At 39.5% G+C, this 27,363-nt stretch overlaps 1 protein-coding gene across 12 annotated transcripts in view; it reads left to right on the plus strand.

Annotated features, from left to right (window-relative positions):
- Positions 1 to 8,228, plus strand: part of LOC122740813 (protocadherin alpha-C2-like) — a 275,331-nt gene extending 267,103 nt beyond the window's left edge. For 11 of the 12 annotated variants that reach the window (XM_043983557.1, XM_043983556.1, XM_043983555.1 and 8 more), the window contains exon 4: positions 5,535 to 8,228. In XM_043983557.1, the coding sequence (XP_043839492.1) occupies positions 5,535 to 5,845 (311 nt within the window). In that variant the 3' untranslated portion in view covers positions 5,846 to 8,228. The remainder of the gene's footprint in view (positions 1 to 5,534) is intronic. The other variant, XM_043983552.1, reaches the window with a different exon arrangement.
- Positions 8,229 to 27,363: the final 19,135 nt, after the last annotated feature.

Below are 27,363 nucleotides of genomic sequence, written 5' to 3' on the forward strand. Positions count from 1 at the left end.
CTTGGGTTTACACTGAAGACTAGGTCAATATTGGAAATAAATCCTATGCATTTTACAGTTATGAAGGAGCTCAGGGTCCAGCTTAATGGGACTTCTCTAAAAGATATTTAAGTGTTGCTGATATGCAGGTAACAGCTCTAGGCTTGTCAGAAGTTTTTCAGACCAATTTCAAGCCTTTTGTCTCTATTATTCATGGGCATCACCAGCCCCCAGAAGGAAAACAGGAAGCTAAACTCTGGCTGAACCCATGTTGGGAAGCTAATAGAATTAAAGATTTAAAGCTGGAAGGGACTACAGAGGTCATCTAGTCAGTCCAACTCCCTCATTTTACTGAAATGACCTAATAGAGTTCACTTCCCATAGTACCACCTTTATACAAGATGATTGGGATTTTGGATTGATTTTTCCTAGAGAGATAGAAGGGATGATACCATGAATAAAAGTCCTAGAAGGCATCATTGCCAAATTACCAGTTTTATAGTGGTAGTTCCATTGTTTTTAGTTTTGTTAGATCTTTACCAGCTTACTTAGAGTAAAAGATTTCTTTTTTTTTTTTTGGTGAGGCAATTGGGGTTAAGTGACTTGCCCAGGGTCACACAGCTAGTAAGTGTCAAGTGTCTGAGGCTGGATTTGAACTCAGGTACTCCTGAATCCAGGGCCAGTGCTTTACCACTGCACCATCTAGCTGTACCAAGAGATTTCTTGTTAATTTTCTGTGGCTCATTTGACTCATGGTTGGACCCCCTCCTCCATCTCCTTAAAGTGGGAAAGCCTCCCGCTGCTCCTCTGGAAAATGCTAACACAATTAGCTAAGACTTTAAATTTTGGTATTATTTGTTCTGAGATCAAGATATATACCCAAAGTGGAGATTCATTTGGTAATTTCCAACTTCTATCTGATAACAAGCTATCTGGCTTCTATCTGCATGTCACAGTGTGAGGTGTAGCTTTTTATTTTATTTTATTTTTTGCAGGGCAATTGGGGTTAAGTGACTTGCCCAGGGTCACACAACTAGTAAGTGTTAAGTGTCTGAGACCATGTTTGAACTCAGGTCTTCCTGAATCCAGGGCCACTGCGCCACCTAGCTGCCCCCAGTGTAGCTTTTTTTAGTTTAGTGCAACTCATGGCTTTTGGCTTCTGGCCATTATGGAGAGATTTTAGACAGCAGTGTCTCTGTCATCCCTTGACCTCAGTCCGTTTACCACATAGCTTTTTATCTGTGTTGGTGATCAAGATGACATGAGGGAAACTATGCTGATTGGATGCACTACAAATTTATGCTACATAATTTCAATTGGGTCCTCTTGATGGCAAGGCAATCCTTTTGCACCTCTCTGGTTCATTATCCTATTCACCACAGCAGCTTTTTCAAAGTTTTTCATCCCTCTTCAAGCCTCCCATAGTCCCCTCTCCACACACTGTTTCACATGAGAACTCATATTTCACTGAAAGAATTGAGGGCATTTGTGAGAACTCTCTTTTTTCCCCTGGTTTTTTATCTCACATCATTCAAATACCTTCTGCCACTCTCTCACCCATTTCACATGAAGAGGTGGCCCTTTTCCTTACCAAGGAAAACCCCTCTATATCCACAAGTGATGCCATCTTCTCCAGCAGATTATCCTGTCTTTCATTTCTACTCTCTTACTAATTTCCAATCTCTCCTTGTACTCTGACAATTTCCTTACTGTCTACAAACACACCTGCACCTCCACCATCTTAAAAACCCTCACTTGGAGTATCCATTCCCCAATAACTTTCATTGCATATTTCTCCTCCCTTTCATGGCTAAACTCTTGGAGAAGGTCATTTACAATAGCTGTTTTCATTTTCTTTCTTTTCATTCTCTCCTTACCCCTTAGCAGTCTGGCTTTTGGCCTTATAAGTGAACAGAAACTGTTCTCTCCAAAGACATGGATAATCTCTTAACTGCCAAATCTAATGGCCTGCCCCCCTCAGTTTGCACACTTCTTGACCTCTCCAAAATCTTTGATCCTTTTAATCACCATTTTTTGCCCTTGATACTCTCTTTTCTACAGGTTTTCAGGGCAGCATTATCTTCATTCTCTTTCTCCCTATCTGACATCTTCTCTGTCTTCTCTGTGGCATCATTATACAAGTCACTTACACTAATTGTTGGGGTCCCACAAGGCTCTGATGAGCTTCTTTTCTTCTCCATTCAAACTATTTCACTTTGTGATCTCTTCAGCTTCAATTGTGATCTTTATGCAGATAAGTCTAAGATCTATTTGTTCAGCCTTCTTAACCTCTCCCCCAAGAGACTCTCTCCATTCTCATATTTCCAGCTGCCTAATGAACTTTTCAAATTGGATGTTCCATAGACATCTTAACTTCAATGTGTCCAAAACTGAACTCATTCATTATCTTTCCCCCAAAATGCTTTCCCCTTCTTAACTCCCCTATTACTGTTTAAAGTACTGCCATTCTCCTAGTCATCAGGCTTACAACCTAGGTGTCATTCTCAATTCCTCACTCTAACATCCCCCACCATATACAACCAGATGTCAATTCCTGTCATTTCTACCTTTGTAACATCTTGTATATGATTCCTCCTCTCTTAATGCCACCACCCTGGTACAGGCCCTCCTCACTGTCTAGAATATCACAGCCTAGACTTCATGTCAAGACTATCACAGTCTAGACCTCATGTCTAGACTATCCTACGTGCCTGCTGGTTGTAGGGTCTCCCTACCTCCCTACCTCAAGTTCTACTACAGTATACCTTCCACCCAGCTTCCAAAGTGGTCTTTCTAAAGTACAGATCTGACCATCTCATTCCCTGTTCAATAAACTCCAATGTTTCCCTGTTATCTCTAGGATCAAATAAAAGTACTCTGTATTGTTTAAAGCCCTTCATAACCTGTCCCTTCCTACCTTTCCAGTCTCCCTACACCTTACTTCCCTCTGTGTATTCTGAGATCCAATGACACTGGCCTTCTGGCTTCTCAAGGAAATTCCTTCTCCCAACTGATCATTTCCACTAGATGTACCCCATACTTGGAATTCTCTTTCTCTTTCTCCTCAACTCTTGGTTTCCCTGGCTTTCTTCAAATCTCAACTAAAGTTCCACCTGCTGCATGAAATCCTTTGTAGCCTTCCTTAATTTTAATGCCTCCCTTTTGACACTACCTCCAATTTATCCTGTACATATCTTCTTTGTATATAGTTATTTGCATATTGTATCTCCCATTAGACTGTGAACCACTTGAAAACAGAGACTGTTTTTACTTTTCTTTGTATTCACAGTACCTAACATGTGCCTGGCACATAGTAGGTGCTTAATAAATGCTAGTTGATTGATTAATTGATCAAGAACTTATCGTCTAGTGATCAGCATGCTTCAAGGCATTATTTCCTTAAAGAATACATTGGGATACTTCAGCACTTCAGAAAATTTGTCTTTTCTGTGAAACATCTCATCCTTAGTATTTCTTGACATTCTAGTTGTTGCCCAGGGGATCTTTGGCTATGTATTGTGTGGAGACAATATGATTACTTAAGCAAATACATTAACCACTACCTATCACTTCTATTGGTTCTTTTCCTTATTAAGCCTCTCTCTGGGCTTAAAAGCAATCTGAGATATCTCATAGTATCTCAGAGGTTACTAAAATTACAGATATTCTCCCTTTAATTGACCTATGCCCACCTAAATCCAATATGAGTAAAAAAAAATCTCCTTTTGGGTTAACTATTTTTAATTTCCAAACCATGTACTTATTGGCTTATACTAAAATCATTATAAATGGCTATAAACAATAATAATTTTAAATAGCATAAGAACTAAAGTAATTATAAATGGCCATAAACATTAATAGCAATTTAAAATAGCATAGGAACACAAATAATCATTATTAAAGAGGCCTTCACTCACTGAGCACCATGGGAGAAGTGGGACATTAAATTTCACCCCTTCTCCCACCAGTTAGAGGGGAAATGAGAAGTGTTCCCCAAATTTCCAAGAGCTTTTTTTTTAAGTGAGGCAATTGGGGTTAAGTGACTTGCCTAGGGTCACACAGCTAGTAAGTGTTAAGTGTCTGAGGTCGGATTTGAATTCAGGTACTCCTGACTCCAGGGCCAGTGCTCTATCCACTGTGCTACCTAGCTGCCCCTCCAAGAGCTTTTGAACTCTAAAAGAACTTCCTTCCTGGAGAGAAGCCATGCAGAGAGATGGAAAGGGAGAAGGACCAAGAGTTATGATGGTCCTCCATACTTCTCCTTTCAAGTCTTCAGGGAATAGATGGATGAGTGAACTGTCCTAGTGACAGAAAGCATATATATATATATATATATATATATATATATATATATATATATATATATATATATATATATATATATATATATATATATATATATGTATGTATGTATGTATGTATGTATACTTCCTTCAACCTACCACATGTTCAAGGAAACAGCCTAGGGGAGAGGTTACACAAGTTTCCTGGCTTATTTATACATAATGAATAAAAGTGTAACTAGATACAAAGGCTATCTCATCAGAGTTGGGTGAGAGACTTGTGGAACTTCTTGTACCATATAATGGTTTGTATATGTATATAGAGGGGTAATTCTCTGTAATATCTTTATTCTTGAACATATATGTAATGTTAATTTACATTTTTCTAGCACTTAAAAGTTAACAAAGGGGGCAGCTAGGTGGTTCAGTGGATAAAGCACCGGCCCTCGATTCAGGAGGACCTGAGTTCAAATCCGGCCTCAGACACTTGACACTTACTAGCTGTGTGACCCTAGGCAAGTCACTTAACCCTCATTGCCCTGAAAAAAAAAAGAATTAAAAGTTAACAAGAATTGTGAGGTAGAACTTATTATCCTCATTTTATCGATAAGGAAGCTGACATATAGAAGGGTTAAATGACTTATGAAGGATCATTACTAGTAAGTAGCAGATCCAGGATTTAAATCTAGATCTTCATTTTCCATGACCAGGGTTCTTAGCACTATATTGCACTGACTTTCCCCAGACTTATGAAAGGATCTTTCCTATAGCTATGGAAGGTTAGCCAGGGCTAATAAATAGCTTCTTTGACTTTCTGATCTGGTCAAAGTATTTTTCCAGTCTTTCACTCAAATTTTGATTGAGCTGAGAGTCCAGTGAAATTGTAGACAAGATTCAGAAATCCTTTTTTTCTGGGATGAGGTTCCTTGGTGTTTCTCCTGAAAATCTGCAAAGTTTCCTTTACAACTTCAATAGCACCTCCTGGTATTTGTATTGAAATGTTTACCTTTGTTCACGTATCTTGACCCAGAAAGGCAATAATGGAAAATAAGTTAGTGTCAGGTACACCATTGGTAAGATAACAGTTGGAAAGGGATTTCTAGTTTCCTATCTTCTGTTCTAACCACTACTCTGGGCCTCTATTCTGGAAAAAGATATTCTTCATGGAACAGGGGGTGCTCTCTTATCACAATATTCCTGTCTACAGGTATGGCACTATGAGCAAAGGAGCTGGCTTTTCTTAACTGATATCTTGTCATTTGAATTTTTCAGAACCAGAGGCAGGAGAAGTGTCCCCCCCTGTAGGAGCTGGTGTCAACAGCAACAGCTGGACCTTTAAATACGGACCTGGCAACCCCAAGCAACCTGGCCCTGGTGAGTTGCCAGACAAATTCATTATCCCGGGATCTCCTGCAATCATCTCCATCCGGCAGGAGCCACCCAACAGCCAAATTGACAAAAGTGACTTCATAACCTTTGGGAAAAAGGAGGAGACCAAGAAGAAGAAGAAAAAGAAGAAGGGCAACAAGACCCAAGAGAAAAAAGAGAAAGGGAACAGCACCACTGACAACAGTGACCAGTGAGGGATCCAATGGAACAAAGCCACTTAGCCAGTTTTGTAATAATGGCAAATCTCTCTTATGTAGCAACTCCTGCCTCTTTCCTCCTGTCCACACCAGTCCCATCTGTCCAGATCTCACAAATCAACAGAAAGTTCCCGGTGTCTGTCTAGCTCACATATAACAGGTTTTGTCTTAAAAGCTTTACTCAGTCTGATGTTAACTCTTTCTCTCCACTCTGGCTTGTTTTCAGAACCTAAAAAGCAGACCCAAGTTTCCTTTCTCCTCCGCCGCAAAGGAGAGGCCTCCCAGCCCCACCCGTGAGAGGTTGGACTCTCAGCCTTGTGCTCCCGGAATCCTGTCTTGATGGCACTTACAGGGGAGGCTGAAAGGTTTTCAGACTGGGCAGTCTGGGCCTTACTTTTGATGTGTGCCTGTGCATGTAGGGGTGGGGGTGGGGTGTCGTGGAGGTATGCGGGTGTGTATGTGTGTAAAGAAGTCACTGAGGGAAGGCAAAATTAGGTTACTTAGTGCAAGAAGAGGTAGAAATGTGAAGAAACAAAACCAATGAGTAGTTCTGAACCTTTTAGGCCAGAGAGGAAACCTGAGGAAAAAAGTGACTAGATTTTCCAAACTTAGTGTGGGATAGGTAAGGAATGACAGGAGGTGGTACCCATTCTCCAAACAAAACTGTATTCTGCCCCCTTGACCATTAGCCTATTTATACATTATTCAGGGTCCTGGAAAAAAATTGGCTATGATGTCTTTCTAAAACCTTCATTATGCTGGAAAAACAGTTCCTTAGACTCTAACAGGAGGCCAGTCAGGTGGACATGTTGGGAAAGTGAGTGGCTTGGATGCTGTTTCCTGTATGTCCTTGTCCTCACTCTGTTAAACATTCTTTTTGCACACAATGTCTCTGAAAAGGCCAGATCCTTTTCCCATAATACATATGCAAAAGGGAAAGAAAAAACCCCAACACCTCACTTTATCTATGCTATTGTTATTTGATAGATTTATTTAAAAATGAAAGTATAGATGTAAATGTTGAAAAACAAATATGATAAATATGATTCCCCTTTACCCCCAAAAGAGAATTAAATCTACAGCCATTAGAAACAATCATTGCTGCTACTGAAGTGCTTTAGAGAAATTGCCTGAAACATCTGTATTATATCGGCCACCTGCCAATCACAGCTTTACTCTATCAGGTCACTCTGGGACTGCCTCTTGCATGTATTCGTTACTAAACCCAAGGATCCCCATCCTTTTAAAAAATGTTTTTATGTGCACTTTGATTACACAATCTTCTTCAATCAACTGTCCTAAGACTCAAAAATAAAAGATAGTTGTTGTTTTCTCAGACATACAGAACACACTTACAGATCCTGTAATTCTGTGAATTGTCGGTGCGCTAGCTTACCACCTTCCCTTTGGTTTTGTTTCCCTTTTTTCTATGACACTCTGAATTGCTGCCCTTACTACTACTATTCATGATGTAAAATCCAACTACTGTATGTATGCTGTATGCTCTTATAAAAATCCTGAAATATACTTACTCTGTGCTTGTGTATGTGAATGTCAATGCAATTATTACCTAGAGTGGATTTTAAGCTTTATTGTTGAATGTAACCCATTGCATTTCTTTTTTGTACACTTGTGAAAAAAGTGGAATAGTGTTAATTTGTTTTGAAAAAAAAACACCACTGTTAATCAGCTTTTGTGTATGAAAGACACAGTAAAATATCTTTCTTAAATTGAGATACTGGTGATTCAAAGAATTTTATTTATGATCAGCCAAAAGCCCTTCACTGTCTTTTGCCAGGTCCAGCTGTTGAGGGATTGGATGAAGCTGCTTTTAAAAAGTAACATTTTGGGAAGGAATTCAGAAGATAATTCCCTGTGGGTGTGTGAGCACACAACCAAACAGCTTGTGACCTCTGTGAATACTGAGTTTTTAAGGCTTTCTATCATATCTTCTCATAAAGAATAATAAAAATTAACATCATTCCAGCTAGAATATTTTGTTTATAGAAATGTGCGAATTAGATGTTTGATCAATTATTTTTGCTCTACAACTCATTGATCTGAACAAGAAAGATAGGAATCTGTTATGAAGCTTTCCATACCCACGAAGAATTATTTTCTGTTCATGATTGAGCTTTGATTCTCCCATATTTTGAAGGGTGTGTAAATTCAGCTCTGTAGGTTTGCATGGGGTACAACAGGTTGCCAGCACATACAAGTCATGGCTACATTCTAGGTTCTGACAACTTTGCCCCACTCAACCCCATGTACTTGACCTTATGTGCCTTCTGAATAACAGGAGAATTGGGCTAATTTGTTAATGATAAGAATGAGGATAAATCTGTGCAGCACTTTTTATATTGGTAAAGTGCTTTCCAATCTTTTGTTAGTTACCAGTTATTACAGCTGTAAGGACAAAACAGCATGTGGATTCATTTTTAATTGGTGCTATTGGTATTTCCTATGTTATTGCTAATAAACAGATAATGGTATGTATGCAAGAAATGGTGGTCTTTTCTAAGAGCAGATGAAAAAAAGATAGATGGAACAAATTTGTCAAAGCATACAGCTTAACAAATCACATATTAGCTAGGTGCTATTCAGAGACCCTTATTCAAGGAATAAGACCATTGGAGTCAAATAAGTTCAGAGCCAAACTCAGTAATCACATTTTCTGGAGGATGGTTCTGGGAGATTTTGAGCCCATGAGATGATCATTGATCCAACAGTAATAAAACCATAAGTGACCAGAACTTCAGCAAGCCAGCTTTTTTTTTTTTACCACCAGGGACTCTGTTTATCTTGGCCAAGTTACTCCCCTGGGATTCTGTCGATCCTATTAAGACAACTGGGAAAGCAGCTAATACCCCATCCTAGTCTCTTCCAACAATGCATGACACTCTTTTATGGGAACACATTTCTCTGTCTCCTCCACCTTTTTCCTTCTCCCCTTTCTTTAGGATTTGAGCTAGTATACTCAGAAGTACATTGCCTGCTGAGAAATCCTAGAGGGTTAAAAGTTAATGAGTAAAGGGTGAATGAGTTTCTCTCACCCATGTAAAAAACAACACATCATTTGCTCCCTACCCCAACCTTTGCAAAGAAAAAAACATCAAGCCAATTTCATGCTCCATATACCATAGGGAGATCATGGCTATCACAGTGCAGAGGGAATGGGGTTCCTCACTGACTGTTCTTTTGTTTTGGTTTGGTTTTTGGTTTTGGTTTGGCAATGAGGGTTAAGTGACTTGCCCAAGGTCACACAGCTAGTAAGTGTTAAGTGTCTGAGGTCAGATTTGAACTCAGGTCCTCCTGACTCCAAGGCCAGTGCTCTATATACTGCGCCACCTAGCTGCCCCTCACTGACTGTTCTTAAGAGTATTGGCTGCTGTGTTCTGAGCTGCTCATTTCTCCAGGTGAAATCCTAGCCCTAGGGTCATTGTTATTGTAATAAAGGCTTTCTCTATTTTTAATCCAAATAACACATAAAAAGATATGGGAAAAACACCTTAAAACAAACTTTCATTTGAAAAATGGGTTTTGGGGCAGTTAGGTGATGCAGTGGATAAAACACTGGCCCTGGATTCAGGAGGACCTGAGTTCAAATCCAGCCTCAGAGACTTGACACTTACTAGCTGTGTGACCCTAGGCAAGCCACTTAACCCTCATTGCCCCACTCCAAACCAAAAAAAAGAAAGAAAGAAAAATGGGTTTTTCAGGTCAACTGAATACCAAATGCATAAGGGAAATTATAGCTCCTTTCAAAGACAGCATTATCATAGCTTCAAGTTCCCCTGGAGGTGATCAAGAGTTGGGGTTATGTTAGATGGAGTCTTATCTGTCTTTCATTGTGCTGACTGATAGAACACATTGATCCCTTGACCCCTCCCAGAAGATCTACTGACCTCAGGCTCCTGGCTACAGAAAAGGCACATGGGACTCAGCAAGAAAGATCCCATGCCCTACCCACTACAGTCCCATCCTCTTATACCTACCACTAAGGAATCACATAGACTTTGATACATAAGCCAGATACCTATCCTCACTAGTGACTGAGAAACACTCTTAGCAGATAGTAATGAAATATATGACAGCCAGGGGATCACAACCAGTGGGGGAAATGAACTTTTGAAACCCATTTATTGGCTAATGCTGCTCCCTGGGAAAAACTCTGTGTGATTATTCAGTGGATAAAGGATCATCTAGCTACACAGTGAAATTCTACATATGAGGAAATGTAAAAAACCCCATGCCATTATGCATCCAACAACTTGTGTTGGAGCTGAGAAAGTGCTGAACAAATGATAGACAGCAGACAGCTGATTGAGCAAGCAACGATTTGCACCAGGAGGGTGAATAAACATTTACTGAGTGTCTACATGCCAGGCACTGAGTTAAGTGCTTTACAAATATTATCTTGTTTGATCCTCACTCACAACACCCCTGAGAGGTAGGAACTATTATTATCCCAATTTCATAGTTGGGGAAATTGAGCTTGTTAGTAGTTAAGTGACTTGTCCAAGGAGACACAGCTAGGAAGTATCTGAGGTTGGATTTGAACTCAGGTCTTCTTGATTCTAGACCCAGCACCCACTGTACCAGTTAGTTGCCTCTAGTCCCTGAGCATTTAACTGAGGTAGAAAAACAGCTTCTCGGGGCAGCTAGGTGGTGCAGTGGATAAAGCACTAGCCCTGGGTTCAGGAGTACCTGAGTTCAAATCTGGCCTCAGACACTTGACACTTACTAGCTGGGTGACCCTGGTCAAGTCACTTAACCCCAATTGCCTCACAAAAAAAAAAAAAGAAAAACAGCTTCTCAAAGTCAACTTAACCAAAACCCCAAAAAAACTTGTGTCCTAGAAGGGAAACCCCTTAAACTTTGCTTCAACGGCACTTATGAACTTTGTGTGAATGCCTCTGCCTTTTCTTCTTCACTGAATCTGGAGAGCTCTTCATCTTTTAACTTATTTAGTTAATAGGATCCTAGATTTAGAGCTGGAAGAACTGTTAGAAGGCCATCTAATCCCACCCCTTTATTTTGAAGACACTGATGGCCTGAGAGGTTAAGTGACCTGTCCAGAGACACCTATGGCCTCTGGCTCCATGTTCTTTCCACATATTAACAGATCTATTTTTTTTACACTCCTTGGGAAATATTTGAGGAATGGGATGAGAGATGAAAATGAAGAGTCAGGCTACTTTTAATTTTTTTTTACCCTAAATCAATTTCTAGATACTCCATTCACTTTAATAAAGGCTTCTCTTCCTGAAATTATAGATGAGGGTATGGGAAAGTAGGCAGGCAGTTTTCAAGCTTACATTAGTGCTTTCTGAAGTCTGTCTCACTTGGGTAGTAATTCATCCATTTTTTTCAAAGGTTTTCCTTTCTGTGGTGCTCAGGTGGTACACTACAAGAGTGCTTATCCACTTTTGAGGTACAGTGGGGGTAGTTTTTACTGTTTATCAAATAATGAGACTGTGACAGATGGGAACACAGGCAGCCCTTCAGGTTAAAAAAAATCTCAATCATAAAACCATCTGGTGAGGGGCTTTTAGCAAATTTAAAAATTTCATCATTTATCTATCCTTGACTGAAGAAACTAAAAGCTGGATCTCACCAAATAAGGACACAATTGTGTGTGTGTGTGTGTTTGTGTGTGTGTTTGAGAGACAGACAGAGACAGACAGACAGAGACAGAGATGGAGAGACAAAGGGAGACACATATATTTAATCAATGTTGCTAGGCATTTATACTATAGAGAAAATTATTAGTCCAATGACAATCCTACAAACCCATTATAGTTTGAGACTAGTCAAGTACATTGGCTACCAGGGGGAAAAGCCCAGCTCAATAAATGCATGAAAATGTGTCCAAATGTGTCCAAAAAACTAATCCCATAATTCTGATTAACACAATAACCAACCACAATTCCAGAGGACTCATAAGGAAACATACTACTGTCCCTCTTCAGTATAGCCCCAAAGAATACAACTAACTTTATGTGAAAGTTAAATTGAATTTACTAGAATGAAATCAAACATGAAAATGTAATAGTGTAAACAGCCAAGTGCTGGGAGTAGCTTTAATTGTTTCTGGTAGAGTCTGAATTTTCAATCACCTTCTCCCTTCTCTTATAGTTTCTGTTCCTCACTTTTACTACAGGAAGAGAATCACCCTAAATTCTTTTTGGTAGGTGGGTGTATAGTAGAAATGTGTACGGGTAGTTAATCAGAAGTTATATTCTCTATGAAGGAGTGTGGCCAATCTTTTCTCCAGTCAATGGCTCATTAGTAGTGTCTGATTCTTTGTTACCCAATTTGGGGTTTTGAACTCAGGTCTTCCCAACTCCAGGCCCAGCACCATCCACTGTGCCACTCAGCTGCCCTAAACATTTTCCTACATTTCCTTTAAGAGTTTAATACCTCATTGTCTCTAATAATAAATCTTACTTTGTGCCTTTTCTTGGCTGGGTAAAATCCATTCATTTTGGCTCTTCTGGTCAACTCCCCTACCACAGATCTTATTAAGCATTCTTGATCCAAGGTCAGGGAAAAGGAAATTTACCTTATCACAATCCAACTCATCTGGCCTTCTTGTATGGCAGAATATAAGCTTATTGAGAGCAGGGATTGGTTCTTTTTTGTCTTTTATCCCTAGTGGCTAGTGTAGAGCCTGGTATATTGTAGGCCTTCAATAAATATATACAAAAATATAAACACAAATACATAAATACAAGATGGGGCGGGTGTGGAGAGAGAAAGCATCAATAGCTCAGGAAAGGACTAGATAAAAACTTCATGTAAAAAGATGATACAATTTGAGTTTTGAAGGAAATTACAGATTCTAAGAGGTGGTGGTGATAAGAAGGGAGTACTTTTCAGGCATGGAAAAACAACTTTAGCAAAGACATAGAGATGGAAGATTAAATGTTGAGTAAGGCCTAACTGGACCAGGCAGTGAGTGAAGAGGAGTCATGTCTAATAAGGTTGGAACAGTAGGTTGTGAAGGGTCTTAAATGTCATCCAGAGGAATTTGCATTAACTATAGAGATAATAAGGAGCCACTAGAGTTTATTGAGCAGTGGAGTGGGAGTTGTGTGGAGGATAATTTGCAGAGGGGAGAGACTTGAGGCAGGGAGACAATTAGGATAATACAGAAATCACCAACTCCAGCTGTTGGCCAGAAGCCAGTTGAAATCTGCCCTTTGATAACTCACCTGACTGACTTTGGTCTGCCCATGAGGGTTTCCTTCTTCATAGCTCTTTCCATGATATCTCCATCATGATGCAGGAGCCTGAGAGAAAGACTTCCATCAAGTATGGTAGCTATGCCCTTCCCCTTTAAAAGCCCAACTAGAGCATGACCAAGACAGGCCTGATTCTGGTCCTTCATATTAGTTTCCATGAGGGCACTGAGACTCTACCTTTAATCTCTTTTCCTCACATGCAGGTCTAGAAAAATAAAGGGGGATAATTGTGAACCCAGAGCAGCTGAAGGCAATTTCTCAGGGGTTATAATGCCTATTTAAAGCTGGAAGGAACATTGAGAAGATCATTTAGTCCAATTCATCTCATTTTATAGATGAGAAACCTTAGGGCTCACAGAGACCAGGTCATTTTCCTAGTGCCCTTCAGATAGTAAATATAAAGACTTGAATTTGACTTTGACTCAACAACTAGCATCCTAGTATAAGGATGTTTAAGAGCTATAGATGAAATGCTGATCCTTCCCCAGAGACTACACAGCCATCTCCTTGTGTACTGGGAGGCCCCTTGGGTGACAATGGTTTCTAAGAATTGGCAGCTTTGAGTCTCAAATTATTAATGTTTTGGCTGTGGCCAGGGCTAGCTAGTTCTGATGGGTGGAAAGTGTACTTTATGGACCAGAGACAACAGCAAAATTGAAAAGTTGACTACTTTCTATCACTAAGATCGAATACACAATGGCCTAATCAGTTACTGTGGACATTTTGAAACATCCTAATATTTTAGAGGAAATTAAAAGTAGGTCTCACTTACTATCAGTGTTGAAGATCACAAATAGACACTCACATATTGACTCACTGTAATAAGACTCTAGCTTTTGTTCACTGAATCTCTGCAGTTTCAATTTGGTAGCAAATAACAGAATATTATTCTCTGTCATATGATCATTTTTAACTGATCAGAAGACAGATAACAGGCTAGGGGCAAAAAAAAAGTCATACTTTCAGCTGACATTTTCTTTTGGAAAATCACTAACACTTTCTCCATCTTTTTGGTAAAGCAAACCCAGCCAGGGATCTCACACATCAAATTTTTAGGAACACCATCTGGACTAGGACATTTGGTGTCTAGATTCTTCTTGGGGTCATGTGCCTTTGTGTGTAGGGGAGTTGTTCAGTCAGGTATGGATGGACGAAAATAATGCTATTTTTCTACATGTAAAGCCTGGAAAGAAAAACAAACTCCTTGCTTCAGTTCCAGGCCTTAGCTAAGGGTCAAGAAATATAAACTGCTCCTTGTCTCTATTAGGCTCCTTCTCTGTAATAGGCAAGTATAACAAGACTATGATGTTCAAAACTCTGGGGTTATCTTTGATTCTTCCCTATTTATCCCTCACCTCCCAGATCTGATCAGTTATCAGGTCCTTTTGGTGAATTATTGCAATGGATTTGTCATCCCAACAATCTGGATTTTCCCTACTCTCAGTATACTTTGGCAACATCTTTCTCATCCATCTCCACATTTTTGTTCTCATAGCTTCTACCTTAATTCTCTGGGACTATTTCAATGTCTGCATAATGGAAAACCTGCTCATGTCACCCACTCCAATTCATCTTTAACACCTTTGCCAGACTAATCTTCCTTATATACAGATCTTGTCATATCACACCTCTGCTCAAAAATCATCAGTAAGTTGGGGCAGCTAGGTGGTACAGTGGATAGAGCACCAGCCCTGGATTCAGGAGGACCTGAGTTCAAATCCAGCCTCAAATATTTAACACTTACTAGCTGTGTGACCCTGGGCAAGTCACTTAACCCCAATTGCCTCACCAAACAAACAAACAAACAAAAACATCAGTAAGTCACTGTTGCCTGCCAAGTAAAGTTCAAATGTTTTTTCCTCGAATTTAATGCCCCCCCATCTTGTACCACCCTTCATTTCCAGACATCTCTTATTACTCAATGCATGTATTCCATATGCCAGTCAAACTAAACTAATCTCTGTTATCTGAACAGAGAGTTTTGTTTTTCTCCCTACTCACCTTTGCCTGTTAGGTTCCTAAACCATCTTTCAAAAACCAACTTAAATGGTATCTTCTCTAGGCAGTAATAAGCCACAATTCAATCCAATAAATGCTTATTAAGCATGGACTATTTGAATGGCATTGTCCTGGGCATGTGGGATAAAAAGGAAGGATTGACAATGTCTTGCCCACAAGGAGCTTAAATTCTATTGGGGTTACAACATATACACAGATAAGCAATTATGAAATAGAGGGACAGGGATAGGGCTTGAATTTATAGTTGTTTCGTTACTTTAGTTAACTTTCAGGTGGGAAGAATTCCCTCTAACAATATAACTTGGTACTTTCTCTGTAATTTATTTATTCAGATTGTTGCCTAGAGTACTGAGAGATTAAATGACTTTCTTGGGGGTCACACAGAAAGTAGGATCAGAGGTGGGGCTTGACTCTGTCTTCCTGGCTTTGAGGCCAGCCCTCTAGAGCACTAAAAACTGACAGAATAAAGAAAGGCATAATAAGAGGTGGCACTCTTAGAAGCTGTGCTTCTAAGAAAGCTAAGGATTCTGAAAGGCAGAAGTGAAGTGTGTGGGTGAGGGTGTGTCAATAATGATGGTAATGATAATAACAGCTAGCATTTAAATAGCCTACTATGTTCCAGGCACTAAGTACTTTACAAAAATGATCTCATTTGATTTTTACAATAACCCTGGGAAGTAGATGCTATTATTACCCCCATTTTACAATAGAGGAAATTGAGGCAAACAGAGGACAAATGGCTTGCACAAGGCCATACAGGTGGTAAGTGCAACTGGTTTTGAACTCAAGTCTTCCTGCCTCCAAGCCCAGTGATCTATCTACTGTGCCACCTAGATATAAAAGATGACCTATTCAAAGGCCTGGAGGTGGAAAATAGAATGTAATTTATGGGGAGCAGCTAAAAGATCATTTGATTAGAAAAAAAGAATACAGGAAAGGGTCAAACTTGGACCCCCCACCACCACCAAGAAAAAAAAACAGATTAGAAAAGGTACCTTTGCAGAGGTGAGGGAACTATGGGTATGCAACAATGCAGATACAATCAGACTTGGAGAATATGTTATTTAGTTCTGCCAAACAGCTTTTCCCTCTTGGTTCTTTTTATTCTTTGTTATAAAGGATACATTCCCAAGGGAGGGGAGAAGAAAAGGAAGAGAAGTATTTGGAAATGAAGGAAATACAAAACAAAAAACGTTTTTAAAAAAGGAAAACAATAATGATACAAGCAAAACAAACAAACCTTACATAATGAAAAACTGTATTGGAGCCATATTGGGGAGGGTATTAAATTCCAGACTGAGGATTTTTAATTTTATCCTATAGTTATTAGGGAGCTGCTAACATTTTTTAGTTGGGGGGAGGGAGTGCAGGGACAAGAGGGAATGAAACAAGCATTTATTAATTACCTACTATGTTCCAGGCATTGTACTAAGTGTGTTACAAATATATCATTCAGTCCTCACTACAAGCCTGGAATGTAGGTGCTATTGTTATCCCCATTTTATACGGAAGAAAACTGAGTCAGGTAGAGGTGAAGTGATATGCCATGGGTCACACAGGTAGGACATATCTGAGACCAGATTTGAACTCAGGCAGGAGAATGACAAAGTTAGATCTATGATTTGGAAACATCAATTTGGCAGCTTTGTGGAGGATGCACTGAAGAGAGATTAATAATACATCTTTGCCCTTCAGACAGCAGTTAAAACTTTGCTTTGTTCAAAGTGCTTATCACATTTTTTGAATTTTAGTTATCTTTATTTATACCATATTACCCTACTAAGGTGTAAACTTTAGGATAGGAATGATACCTTATCTACACTTTCAGCTCTCCTAATATCTAGCAGAGAGCTCAGCACATAATAAAAAGTGTTTGTGGAATTATTATGGAATATTACTGGATTCTGAAGAACATACTGTATTGATAGTTAGAGTTATGATCTAGAGCTACAAGGAATTTCAGAGGCCTTATGGTCCAACTCCTTCAGATAATCAATCAGTCAACATTTATTACATACCTATTATGTGCCAGGCACTATGCTAAGTGCTAGAGATACAAAAAGAGGTAAAGAATAGTCTGTTCCTAAGGAGTTTACAGTCTAACAGAGCAGAAAACATGCAAACAAATATATACAAAGCAAGCCATATACTGCATAAATAGGAGATAAAAGAGGGAAGGCATAGAATTTGAGAGGCACTGGGGGGAGGTTTCTTGTACTTGGGAATTAAAGGAAGCCAGATAGGTCAGTCATCAGAGCATAAGAGGGACAGTATTCTAGGCATGGGACAGCCAGAGAAATGTCCAGAGCTGAGAGATGGAGTGTCTTGTTCATGGAACAGTCAGGAGGCCAATGTCATTGATTCAAAGAGTACATTTGTTGAGGACTAAGAGGCAAGAAGACTAGAAAGGTAGGAAGGGGTTAGGTTATGAAGAGCTTTGAATGCCAGAGTCTTTTGTACTTCATCCTAGATACCATAGGAAATCATTGGAGTTTCCTGAGTGTGTGTGTGTGTGTGTGTGTGTGTGTGTGTAGGGGGGTGATGGATGTGACATGATTGGACCTGAACTTTAGGAAAATTATTTTAGTGGCTGAATGGAGGAATGGAAAATGGATAGGAGATTTGAGGCAGACAGACCTACAACTAGGCTATTGCAGTAATCCAGGAGTGAGCTGATGAGGCTCTGCATTAAAGTAGTAGCAGTGTCAGAAGAGAGGAAGGGATACATTCAAAAGACATTGCAAAGATGAAATCATCAGATCGTGGCAATATATAGGATATGGAGGATGAGAGATTATGAGGAATCCAGGATGCCTCCTGGGTTGCAAGTTTGAGGCACTGGAAGGATGATGTTGCCCTCTGCAGTCATAGGGAAATTAGGTTTAGGGGAAAAGATAATGAATTCGGGTTTTTACATATTGAGTTTAAGATGTCTGCTCAACATCCACTTTGAGTGGCCATTGAAAGGCAGTTGGAAATGATTTATCAGTCAAGAGTTTGGGGCTAAGGCCCAGGAAGACGAAATGACTTGCCAATGGTCACAGAAGTAGTTAAAACTAGAGGGGGGATTTAAACCCAAGTGCTCCTTAAGGGACATGCAAAGTGACTGACCTTTTCTGGTTTTCTAGTGGTGGAGATAAAATGATGACTTTCATGTATTATTCTTTTTTCATTTTTAAAAAATGATAATCCCAAATTTTATCCCTCCTCTCCCTCCTCTCCCCCCTCCTTATGTCAGTAAATAATCAGATGTAGGTTATACATGTGTAGTTATGTAAAACATTACCATAGTAGTAATTTTGTATAAGAAAGCTTGAATAAAAGAAAAAAATGAAAGTGAAAAATAGCATGCTTGAGTCTGTGTTCAATCAATATCAGTTCTTTCTTTGGAGTTGGATAGTATGCCTTATCATTAGTCATTTGGGATTATCTTGGATCATTGTATCACTGAGAATAGTTAAGTTATTCACAGTTCTTCATAAAACAATATTGCTGTCACTGTGAACGTTCTCCTGCTTATGCTCACTTCACTATATATCAATTCCTATAAGTCTTTCCATGCTTTTCTGAAATCATCCTGTTTGTAATTTCTTATATTCCATCACAATCATATACCACATATTTAGCCATTTCCCAATCGTGTATGATTCTTAAAAACCTGGAAGAAAGGGGCTCATAGAAGAAACTAACTTATGTCCCACATAAAATAGATTCACATACCATCTTTCACACAATATGCTAGATCATTGAAAGTTGGGACTATGAATGGCTACTGTAGTTTTACTGGCCAAAACACCAATTATACTGGGCAAATCTGTACACTTCACATAATACTTGCATTATCTACCTCCTAAGGTTATTTTGAGGAAAGCTCTTTGTAAATATATAATGTGAATTATTGTTATCAAGATAATAATACTTGTACTTCCTATTTTATAGGGTGAATATGAAGATCAAATGAAACAATAATGCACATAAAGAACATTATGAAACTTAAAGTAGTCTTTAAAATAAGCCATTTTTGGAGACATATTGAAAAACATCAAGCCCTTAGTTCTCACCTCCTTCCAGTGCTTTCTGATCCATATTGAGGATATTACTCTGAGTACAGTAAGCCTAATCATTATATTATTTGGATCTGAAATCATGTTTTCAGTCTACTGGGGTATGACTCAGGTCATGACTAAGGCCAGATGGATGCCTGGGGTCAAGGCCTACTGGACTTGATAATTTCTGATGGTTTTTTCATTCTTCCCTATTGGTCCTTGGGGAATATACATAATAAACTAAGTTCTTCCTATTGAAGCCCTAAGGTTTACATTCATTACAATAATTACTTAATTAACCATGTAATGAAGATCTCCCCCCACCTCCCCTACCACCTCCACCACCACCACCACCACCTAAAACATGCACAGATATTGTCTGTCAATTTCTAGTGGGCCACAGAGAAACTTTTTTGGAGGGTGTAGGAGCTCCTAGCCATGAATAACTTTATTCACTGAGTCTTCTAATTGTTTGTTGAGGAAGAAGATCTGAAGATATGGAGCACTACACCCAGTAGAAGACATAGCTTTATGCTGGAAATGGCTCTTGAATGCTTGCCTCCAAGTCCCAAGATATGATCTCAGTGTAGGGTAAGAAGGTCACCACTTCTTTATCCTAACAGAATGGCATCTATTCTGGGAAATGGCCTTTCAAATGATAAAATTTTTATCTCAGTGAGAAGCATAATGACAGTAGGGTCCACTAGTCTCCAGGAGGAGTAGGGATTCAAATGGTTAGGCTTTTAGCAGAGCTACTGGCTGCTTTTGCCTCTCTTGTGTGTTTTCTTTCTTTAGCTTAAACCTCAAGAACATCAAATATCTGGAGAAATTGCATTGTCAGCATCTCCCACTAGTAAGGCAACTAGAGTGGCAACTCTGACAGCAAGAGGAAACACGGCCATCAGACCACTGATTGAAGAAAGACCATCAGAAATAAGATCAAGGTTGGATGTGTGATTAGACAATATCCAATGCTAAGGTGAAATGTGGAATGGCTAATTAACAGAATGATCAAACTATTTACATTTCTCTAACAGTTTTCTAGGTGAGTACAATAATAGTTAAAAGTAAGCTACTAAATTTTGTTCTAATCATTCTGTAATGTATCCTATGATTTTCTAATGCTAAGCATTACCTTTTCTGTTTGAGACTAAAAGACTTATCTGACTCAAGTTTGCATATTGAGTACCTTTTTAACTTCCTAGGGGTAATAAGCAGCTAGGTGGTGCAGGCAGTGGATAGAGTGCCAGGCCTAGAGTCAGGAAGACTCATCTTTCTCAATTCAAATCCATCCTTAGACCCAGGTCAAGTCACTTAACCTCATTTACCTCAGTTTCTTCATTTGTAAAATGAACTGGAGAAAGAAATGGCAAACCACTACATTCAGTATTTTTGCCAAGAAAACCCAAAATGGCATCACAAAAAGTTGAACATGACTGAAATGATAGAACACCAAAAGCCAATGAGTGTGGGAATGCACAGTTTACTTCCCCTCTTGAGAAGCCAGACTTTTCCATCAATGAACCTCAGTTAAAGCCACAATATCTAGGTAAGGGGCAGAGACTATTGAAGGTCACCATCCCTGGGGCTTTAGTCAAGCAGTTACCTCTAGTCACTATTCTAGAACTGACTATATGGAATATACATTGATTCTGAGCTCATATAATATACTTTGTACACCCATGGGGCCATTTTACAATGCACATTTTTTCTAACTGCTTAAAAGTCAAATTCAGTGCTCAGATACATAGAGGCAACATGAATGTGAATAACTGGTCCTCCACAGTCAGGCCAGTGGAGCCATGATGCTCTGGAATTGGTTTTACCTTTGTCTTCACCCCTATTCATGGCTGACCCATGGAAAATAGGGAGAAAAAATTGTCTCTTCACCCTCTACCTGTTCCCTTTGATGAAATTCCTGTTTTAATGGCACTTTCTCACAACTCCCCTCAGATACCAAAACTATTCAAAATATTTTTGCACATGAAAGAATCACAGAATTTAGAAATGTAAGGACATGTAATCCAACCTCCTCATTTTGCAGATAAGGAAACTGAAGCCCAGATAGGTTGAGACTTTTCTATGGTAATATTTGGACAGAGCCTCTAAAACTATTTCACATTAAGGTATGCATACCTATAACATAAAACATTATTCTCTATCACTGTTTTGTTTTTGTTTTGCATTTTAGCAGAGATCAAAGCATTACAATATTGAAATTATATTCTAATGTAGAATTCAGGCAATCAAATGATATGGGGAAACTTTTTTTTTTGTTGTTGAGGCAATTGGGGGTTAAGTGACTTGCCCAGGGTCACACAGCTAGTGTCAAGGTTCTGAGGCTGGATTTGAACTCAGGTCCTCCTGAATCCAGGGCCAGTGCTCTATCCACTGTGCCACCTAGCTGCCCCAGGAAACATTTTTTAGAAAGCAGTTCTCAGAGCTCCTGAAACCCTCTCCAGAAGGAGAGCTTGTCAAACTAGAATTCTGAACTTTTTTCAAAGCTTGTCTGCTTGTGATGCATGCTTCTCTATGTTAAGGGAGACACTGAGTTCTTCCTGAGTGGGTCAGGGAATGTGCCCACCAAATCAATACTTGGGACTCAAGAAGAAAGGAGGCCAAAGCATAGAGCTCATTTATTCTTTTGAAAGAAGGTGCCCATGCCACCAGGACATGTGACACACCAAAGCAATAAGTCAAGAAATTTTTATACTTTTTTGCAAACAAGCACAGGATGTGACAATGAAGCTGAGACCAGATGGTCTGTGACACATTTTTTTTTCTCAGAGCAGAATCCCCTTGACCCTAGGGTCCCAACAATAGAGTATTCTCTTATTCTTTATTTGATCAAACCTTTGATTTACTTGATTTCCCAACATAGCCGAAGATAAATTTTAAGCCTGTCATCCTTTTAAAATTAACATGACTACAAAACAATGCTGAAATACCTGAGTGACTCTTCCTGTTATTCAAGTTGAACATCTTTAGAGAAAGGGGCCAGGGGAAGAGGGGTCAGTGGGTACTATGAGATCTGAAACATCTGATTCCTCTCATTCCCATATTCCATGGTAGAAAATTCTTCTTTCTAACAGCTAAAAGTAAACTTCTTGCTGATACAAATGGGCTTCTGTAATGTTACCCAAAGACAAGGAACAAGATTCTAATTTGGCCAATTTCTTTTCCTTGTGGATTGATGAAAATAGGAATAACCTGACTGATCTTAGACCAGAAAGCCTCTTTAGACTTATACAGATTGTATAGTATACAGAACCAGGTCAGAGAAGGTAGAATATCCATAGGAATGCTACTATTAAGCCAAGAATTTGAGCCCTATAACACCTCCCTGCTAAAGTACTACTTGTGAAGTTTCAGATTTATTATTCTGAAAGAAAACAAGATAACTATAACCCTATGCTAATATATTGTATAAAAGCTGACATATTATATAAATGTGTGACCCTGGAGGTCTTCAGGTTAGGCTCAGGGTCTTATGGGGCAGATTTAAAGGCCCAAGTTCCTAGTAATTCTATTCTTGGGAGTGCAGTTGTGAAACATGAATGGTTCATGAATATGCCCTCGGTTAGAGACAGGAGATGCTCTTGGAATGGATTGAGGAGTTAGTATTCTATCCCAGTTCCTGGAAGGGTCACTTTCTCCTCTGTGACTCACAGATTTGTCCAGCATCCTCAAACCATGAACAAAGGGTCACCAGAATATGCAAAAGACAGGGTCAACCTTAGGTGTTTGTGAAACATGAGACTAAAGCAGTTAGATTCTGTAGTATCTGGATTTTTTTGGTCAGTTCTCCAGCCACCTGAATGAGTGCCTGTGATAAAACAAAGAAACAACAACAAAGGAAGTCTTGCTACTTATGCTCCCCCTCCACTTACTCCTTCTAGAGGAGGTTTTACCAACAAAAGCAAGATGGTGGCTACTTGAAAATATGGTCAATACAGAAAATGAAAAGACTTTTAGAAAATAAAGGGATGGGGGCAGCTAGTGGTACAGTGGATAAAGCAAGCACTGGCCCTGGATTCAGGAGGACCTGAGTTCAAATCTGACCTCAGACATTTGACACTTACTAGCTGTGTGACCCTGGGAAAGTCACTTAACCCTCAGTGCCCCACCAAAAAATTTAAAAAAACAAAGGAATATAGACTCAGTGAGAATACCAGAGTGAAGTAAAACATTAGAAAGATAGGAACTTCACCATTGTTCTTGACAAACAGGGAGAAGATAAAATTTCTTCCTTTTCTGTGTTGGCATTCACTCACCAAGTTCATGCTCTCAGAGGCATCCTTGGCAGCAGCAGTTGTGTGGGCACTGAGAGGCAGTTGTTCTCCTATCCTTGCGCACATCACAGCATCAGAATAACTAGCACTTAACAGGGCATTTATGATTTAAAGCAGCATCCCAGATTTTTAAAAAAAGACACACAATATGTTAAAGTTTGTTTTTTGTCTGGATTTCTAATATAACTTTTTACTCTCCTGAACCAGTCTCCCAGGAAGAACTTTACATTAAGACATTGATTTACTTTGAATTGTACAAGCCCTTCCAAAACATCAATTAATATAATTTAGCAATATTAAAGATAAAAATCACTTGAACATTCCATACCAGTGTGGCTTAGATTTCCAATTCATGATTTAAATCTCTGCAAAAAAAGCCTGTTTCAAATTTAATTACTTCCAAATATACCTAGTGCTTAAGAACTTTGCTTTTTTCAGCTTCTGTTCTCTGATTAGACTTCCAAATTCTCATATTAACTCTAGATATTCAGAAATATATATATTTCAATACTTAAGACAACTATTTGACAACAATATATGCAATAGATATGAAATAGTGCAAAGCATTCTTTGACAGGTTGCCTTAGAGATAACAGGACTCAGTTAATTGCAGAGCATATTATATACACGTCACAAAGACACATTATTTTTTCCCCCTTTTTTTTTTTTGGTGAGGCAATTGGGGTTAAGTGACTTGCCCAGGGTCACACAGCTAGTAAGTGTTAAGTGTCTGAGGCTGGATTTGAACTCAGGTCCTCCTGACTCCAGGGCCGGTGCTCTATCCACTGCACCATCTAGCTGTCCCCACAAAGGCACATTATTGTCTAAGAACACAAGCAAATATGCATAACAGCAAAGCAAAAGTAAACACCAGTAGGACCATAAAAGACCATATGCAAAAATGGTAATACATGCATTATAAACATGGACAAGAAAAGAATAAAACAGAAGCATATTCAAAAGTACAATAATTATCTCATGCATTGATGAACATATGCAATTATATTCAAGGCACATATTACACAGGTAAATAGTATTACAATTTCCTTTAAAAGATGACCAATTAGGCTAGTGAGTGGTCAAATATGCCTAGTTCCCCTGTGACCTTCTGACCTATCTGCCCCAACATTTGCTAGCATTTTTTTTTTGGTGGGGCAATGGGGGTTAAGTGACTTGCCCAGAGTCACAGAGCTAGTAAGTGTCAAGTGTTTGAGGTCGGATTTGAACTCAGCTCCTCCTGAATCCAGGGCTGGTGCTTTATCCACTGAACCACCTAGCTGCCCTCATGCCCCAACATTTGCAACAGGTGATGGCATGGGTGCAGAGAACAAAGAAAACCCCTCTTCATTGCCTTCATAGACCTGCCAAAGCATTTGATATGGTTAACAGAGAAGGTCTTTTTGAAATTCTCTTGAGAATTGGTTGCCCTCCTAAACTCCATAGCCTCATTCGCTCCTTTCATTGCAACATGCAGGGTGTTGTACAGTTTGAAGGCAACACCTCTGAAGCATTCAGCATAAACAGCGGAGTCAAGTAAGGATGAGTGCTTGCTCCCATGCTGTTTGGAATTTTCTTCTCCATGCTGTTGCGTCATGCTTTTGGTTCATCAACTGATGGCATCTATCTGCTTTCCTGGTTGGACGGAGGCCTGTTCAACGTTTCATGTCTGAGATCCAAAACCAGAGTGAGAGGTAGCACCCTTAGAGACCTGCTTTTCCCCGATGATGTCGCACTTGCCTGTCACTCAGAGCGTGAATTGCAGACCTTGATGGATCCCTTCTCCCAAGCTTACACAGACTTTGGCCTAACCATACATCTTAAAAAGACGAAAGCCATGTGTCAGAGTGCTATGTAGCCTCCACTGATCCACATCGGTAGCTACCAGTTGGATGTCGTAAGCCAATTCTCATATCTTGGCTCTATTGTCAGTGACAATTTATCACTTGATTCTGAGATCAATCAGAGGATGGGGAAAGCTACTTCAAGCATGGCTAAGCTTGCCAAGCGTGTCTGGGCAAAGAGTAAACTGACAAGATGAACCAAATTTGCTGTCTATAGAGCATGCGTCCTGAGTACCTTACTGTATGGCAGCAAAACATGGACTACGTATACTAGACAAGAGAAGAAGCTTAACAGCTTCAAGATGCATCCTTGGCATATCTTGGTCAGATAGGATCACCAACACAGAAGTGCTCCAACGCAAAACTTCCGAGCATTTACACACTACTAAAACAAAGATGACTTCGCTGGCTTGGTCACGTGCACCACATGCAAGATGGGCGCATTCCTAAAGACCTACTCTATGGCAAGTTAGCCTCAGGCCAAAGACCTACTGGATGCCCCCAGCTTTGCTACAGAGATATATGCAAGCAAGACTTGAGGACTCTGGGAATAGACATCAGCAGCTGGGAGGAGATGGCCAAGGACCACGCCTGATGGAATTCAGTACTCAGGAGCATCTTGCACACAGCTGAGATGGGCCTTCAAGTTTGGGAGGAAGAAAAACGAATGAGATGCAGGAACTGATGGGCAACAGAGAGCGCAGTTTTCCGATGTCCTTGTTGTGGTAGGAGCTGTGGCTCCCATATCTGACTACACAGCCACACTGTGGCCTGTGGCTCTTCAAGGCCCTGATCCATGGTTGTCCATGACTGGTGGAAGCCTACTACTACTGATGGTATGGGTTGAACATCTGAATGTTCAAATTGTTGAGACTGGTCAGAAATGGTACTCTGCTCTGTGGAGCGTACATGTAATGCAGAGATTCTTATGACTGAAGTTCTAAGCAGGAAGAGTATTATCTCTGGGTTCAGTTTTCTTTCCCTATGCTTGTGGGTTTATATCTTTTTTTTTTAAAATCTGAATGCTATGACTCATAAACTAGAGCTATCACTTCATAGAGATATTTGTCTGGGAGACAGTTAAAGATAGTCTTAAGTAGTCAAATGTATATAGTCCCAAATGTCTAGAGTTAAGATGGGAACTTGAAAGTCTAAGTAGAGAACAGAATTTGAAAAAAGGAAAGTTCTTAAGCACCAGGTATATTTTGTAAGTAATTTAAATTTAAAACAGGCTTTCTGTGCAGAGATTTAAATCTTGAATTGGAAATCTAAGCCACACTGGTATAGAATATTCAAGGGATTTTTAACATTAATATTGCTAAATTACATTAATTGATGTTTTGAAAGGGCCAAGTATTGCTCAAGGCAAATCAATGTCTGAATGTCAATCTATTCCTGGGAGACTGGTTTAGGAGAGTAAGAAGTTAAATCAGAAATACAGGCAAAAACAAACTTTTGTTTTTAGACTACCTGAAGTGTGTATGCAGATGAAGTTTTAAGAAGTACAAAGTTGGGGGCAGCTAGGTGGCAAAGTGGATAGAGCACCGGCCCTGGAGTCAGGAGTACCTGAGTTCAAATCCGGCCTCAGACACTTGACACTTACTAGCTGTGTGACCCTGGGCAAGTCACTTAACCCCAATTGCCTCACTAAAAAAAAAAAAAGTACAAAGTCCAAGGCCATCATTCTAGAAATGGATAGGGAAGTTAGAAACAGAAGTCCTAAACTGAGTTCATATATGGCCAAGGTTATAACCTTTTTCTTTTTCACCCCACCCTCACCCTGCAGTATAACTATTACTTTTGATGTAGGAGGTAAAAAAAAGGGTTAATAGAAAAACCTAAGATCCAAGCTTTAATACAGATATTAGCTCTAAAAGGGAGTCAGATCCAAGTTAATGGATAACTTACAAGTTAAAATGCTAGTTTCTCGTACCCACAGTGCTCAGCATCCATAACGTACAAAAGCGGGTCAGGTCAAAATAACAATAAAGGAAAAAGACAACCTATAGAAATTCTAATGAAAAATGATTATATTTTGAAACTAGGAATGGGAACCAGAAAGAGACATGC

Source organism: Dromiciops gliroides, chromosome 2, assembly GCF_019393635.1.
Source record: "Dromiciops gliroides isolate mDroGli1 chromosome 2, mDroGli1.pri, whole genome shotgun sequence".
Lineage (NCBI taxonomy): Eukaryota > Metazoa > Chordata > Mammalia > Microbiotheria > Microbiotheriidae > Dromiciops > Dromiciops gliroides.